This window comes from Geospiza fortis, unplaced genomic scaffold (assembly GCF_000277835.1).
Source record: "Geospiza fortis unplaced genomic scaffold, GeoFor_1.0 scaffold23, whole genome shotgun sequence".
NCBI lineage: Eukaryota > Metazoa > Chordata > Aves > Passeriformes > Thraupidae > Geospiza > Geospiza fortis.
In genome coordinates this window covers 8,614,518-8,617,963 of record NW_005054303.1, presented here as the reverse complement: position 1 = coordinate 8,617,963, position 3,446 = coordinate 8,614,518, and the positions used below count along the sequence as shown (strand labels likewise).

The 3,446-nt window shown below is 39.6% G+C and overlaps 1 protein-coding gene across 1 annotated transcript; it reads left to right on the top strand.

Moving 5' to 3' along the window:
- Positions 1-242: 242 nt before the first annotated feature.
- Positions 243-1,345, top strand: GPR132 (G protein-coupled receptor 132). Its single transcript, XM_031066338.1, is given in 2 exon segments — positions 243-1,182; positions 1,185-1,345. Coding segments are annotated over 2 exon segments (1,101 nt in total).
- The last annotated feature ends 2,101 nt before the right edge of the window (positions 1,346-3,446 follow it).

The window sequence follows — 3,446 nt, the reverse complement described above, 5'->3', positions numbered from 1 at the left end:
GAGCTTCCACATAGCTACCAGAATCCAGTACAACTCTCAGAGGTGGAGGGATGTGACCCTCTTTTTCTCAGTTCATGTCTGAAGAGGAACATTTCAAACATCCTCCATTCCACCTGCTCCACAAACATGTCAAGTTGGCACCTATGGGACCATAACCTTTACTGACATACTTTTAAGTGACACAATGCTAACTTTCCACCTTGTCTTCTGATTTTTAGGAAATATCAGCTGGAGAAAGAATAATGGAACACTGTCTAAATGAAACTTGTAACTCCACTTGCCCAGAAATTCCTTATCAAGAGAGTCAGACACTTCTGGTTGCTGTTTACAGCATTGTTTTTGCTATAGGCCTTCCAGCAAATTGCTTAACTTCTCTGCTTACATTTGTACAAATCCAAAGGAATACAGTAGTTGCCATCTACATTTTCAGTTTATCATTGTGTGACCTGATGTATTTAAGCACCTTGCCTGTCTGGATAATCTATGTGAAAAATGGGCACAAGTGGACCATGAGTGACATGGCTTGCAGGATAACAGGATTCATCTTTTTCTGCAATATCTACTTCAGCATTCTGCTTTTGTGCTGCATCTCTGTGGATCGTTACGTGGCACTGGTGTATTCTCTGGAATCAAGGGGGAGAAGACAACAGAAAATGGCCACCATAATAGTCTGCATTCTCTTTTTTGTGGTTGCAGGAATCCACACGCCAGTATTTGTTATGGAAGATAAGCAAAACTGTACAGAGGTGAAAACCTGCTTTGAGACAGTGCCCCTTGACTTATCATTGGCTTGTTTCAGCTGTGCTAGATTCCTGTTTGGATTTGTCATACCCCTCACAATCCTGATTTTTACAAACTACAAAATTTTCCAAGCTACAGAAAGAAGCAACAGCTTGACTTGTCGTGAGAAAGCCAAAGTGAAGCTTGTGGCTATTGCCATTATTGCTATTTTCTTGATTTGCTTTGCTCCATATCACGTGGTTCTCATAGTAAGAGCCATATACTTTATGTTTCATCAAGACTGCCCATGTCCATTTGAAAATAAGATATATTCAATTTTTACAGTGTTTCTGTGTTTCAGCACTGCAAACAGCATTGCTGATCCAATCATCTACGTTCTGGTCAGTGAAAACGTCAGAAAAGACTGTTATAGGAGCCTGAGAAGATGGAGAGGGAACTCATCCAACTAAATTCATCCACCGATCACAATACTGACAACATAAAGTTAGAAACGCTAAAAGAATCAGAGGAAGGGCCAAAGAAAAGAAAACTCAAAGGAATAACAGATTCATCTGACATTCAGAAGGCCTGCACCAGTGGCAGAGACCAGGAAAGTGGCAGCTAGCTGGTAGCTGCTGGAACAAATAAGAAGTTCCCAATGCCAGCTGCAGGACACAAGTTTTTATGTGCTGACATCATCTTGCATATCCTGCATGGGCCATTAACTCCTTGAGGATGCTATGGGAGCAATAATTCACATTTCTGTTTGCCTCCTACAATAAACTTTGCCCACCAGTTTCACTGATGAAAATACTGCTTTGCTAAGGATATGTGAAATAAATGAAGTAATTTACTTGGACTAAAATTGGGATCTTAAAAGTTGGGGTTTTTTTTTGGACCGATTCTCTCTCTCATATGAAATAAAACCAGTTTTATCTTCTGAGCAAAATTTTTTTAAAGCATTGCAGAGGAGAACAATATACTGTTCTTAATGTTGAAATTTTTGCTTCTTGAGGAGGTACATGTTCCAGTTCTCATACATGCGCTTTGCTGTTACTGTTTGTGGTTAACCAGTGGAAAATATAAAAAATGAGTAAACATTTTCCTCGTACTCTAGCATGTGACTTCAGGTACATCACACATTCCAGGAGAATTAGATGGCAAAAAAAATGCCTGATAACAGACCAACAGTATTGCTGCTGCATTAGTCAAGATCCTGCACTGCCCTGAAATTCTTAAAATGTACAGTTCTAATGCTTGATAGCTTACAATTAGCAAATTTTACTTGTTTTGCAGTCAGACCTAGAATGCACTGAAATATACAGAAAATGTATACATTTCCAAGTGGAGTCAGGGACTGCTTTTATGCCATCTCCAAACGTTTGTGGAACTTGTATTTTGTTTCTGACTAAGCTAACCCTTCCCTTTAGTTATTGATCCCACTTTTACTGTGCAGGAATCTGCAGAAGCTATGGGTAGGCTCACAGATGCTGTGGAAGGTTGGCAGTCTGGAGAGCACAGTCCTTCCTCTCCACAGCTGGGAACTCCCCCAGACATGCTGGGGCAAATTCCACTGCTGCTGCTGCCACTTCTATTATGAATAACTTGTTGATAGTAGTACCTTGTGCGTTCTAACAAGTATTTAAAAAATACGAATTATACAAATCTGGCAATGTTTATCTAAACAACTCCTTCATATTTTTATGTGATTCAACAGACAGATCATGAACCAATTTGAGTATGAGTTTGTAGAGTGTTTCATAGCATCATTCCATTTAATCTGTGGTGTTGTATTTCTGTGACATGTTGAAATTGTTATTGACATTGACATTTCTGCATTGAATTAATATTAACCAGTCAATATAAATACAGTACTTTTTATCTTGAAACTGCCATAGATATCTTTGTACGTTATGTTTTATTTTTATATATTTCTACACTTTTGTAAAGAACTTTTATGCCAAAATTATATATCCTCAATTTATTATAGTTATTACATATTTCATTGTTTAATTATTGAATGACTCCTCTGGTATTTATATGTGAAATGGCTTTGTCCTCAAAAGTAGTCCACATAATACTAAATTGGAGATTGTTTCTTGGAAGAACATGACATTCTGTTGTGGTGCTAATTAAAAAATTCAACATTTCTATTTTTATATGCATCTCAGAGATCAAATTCCCTAAGGTATCATGGAGAGACCTGCAAGGTGCTGAGTATCTGTAACTTTCAATTGCTAAAGAATTGAATTCTGCAGCAGCAGCAGAACGTGGCTGCTGACAGCCCCTGCCAGCCAGAGCACTGGTGACTCATCTCTGAAGACGCACATGCAAACCGCCCAACCTCAGGATTTTCATAGTCTGAAATCAAACCTTAATGAAAAACAGCAGTGAATTTAGAAGAAACCAGAGGTACAGGTTTCTGAACTGATTGACATGGATGTAAGTTAGCAATTGATCTCGATGAATTTAAACATCTCTGATGATTTTCCTCTGAAGAAAAAGTGTTGAGGGAGGGGATTGTCCTGCTCTGCACTGAGCTGCTGCGCCCTCACCTCCTGTGTGCAGTTTTAGGAGCCACCATATAAAAATGGCATTAAGCTCTCCTGCGGTCACAGAGCGTTGGAATGCTGGCTAGCAAAGCTCCCTGAATGACCGGAGGGACACACGAGAGAGGCTGCCCCTGAGCTTCCACCGAGGCCTTCCAGGTGGCAGCGGGTGCAGCG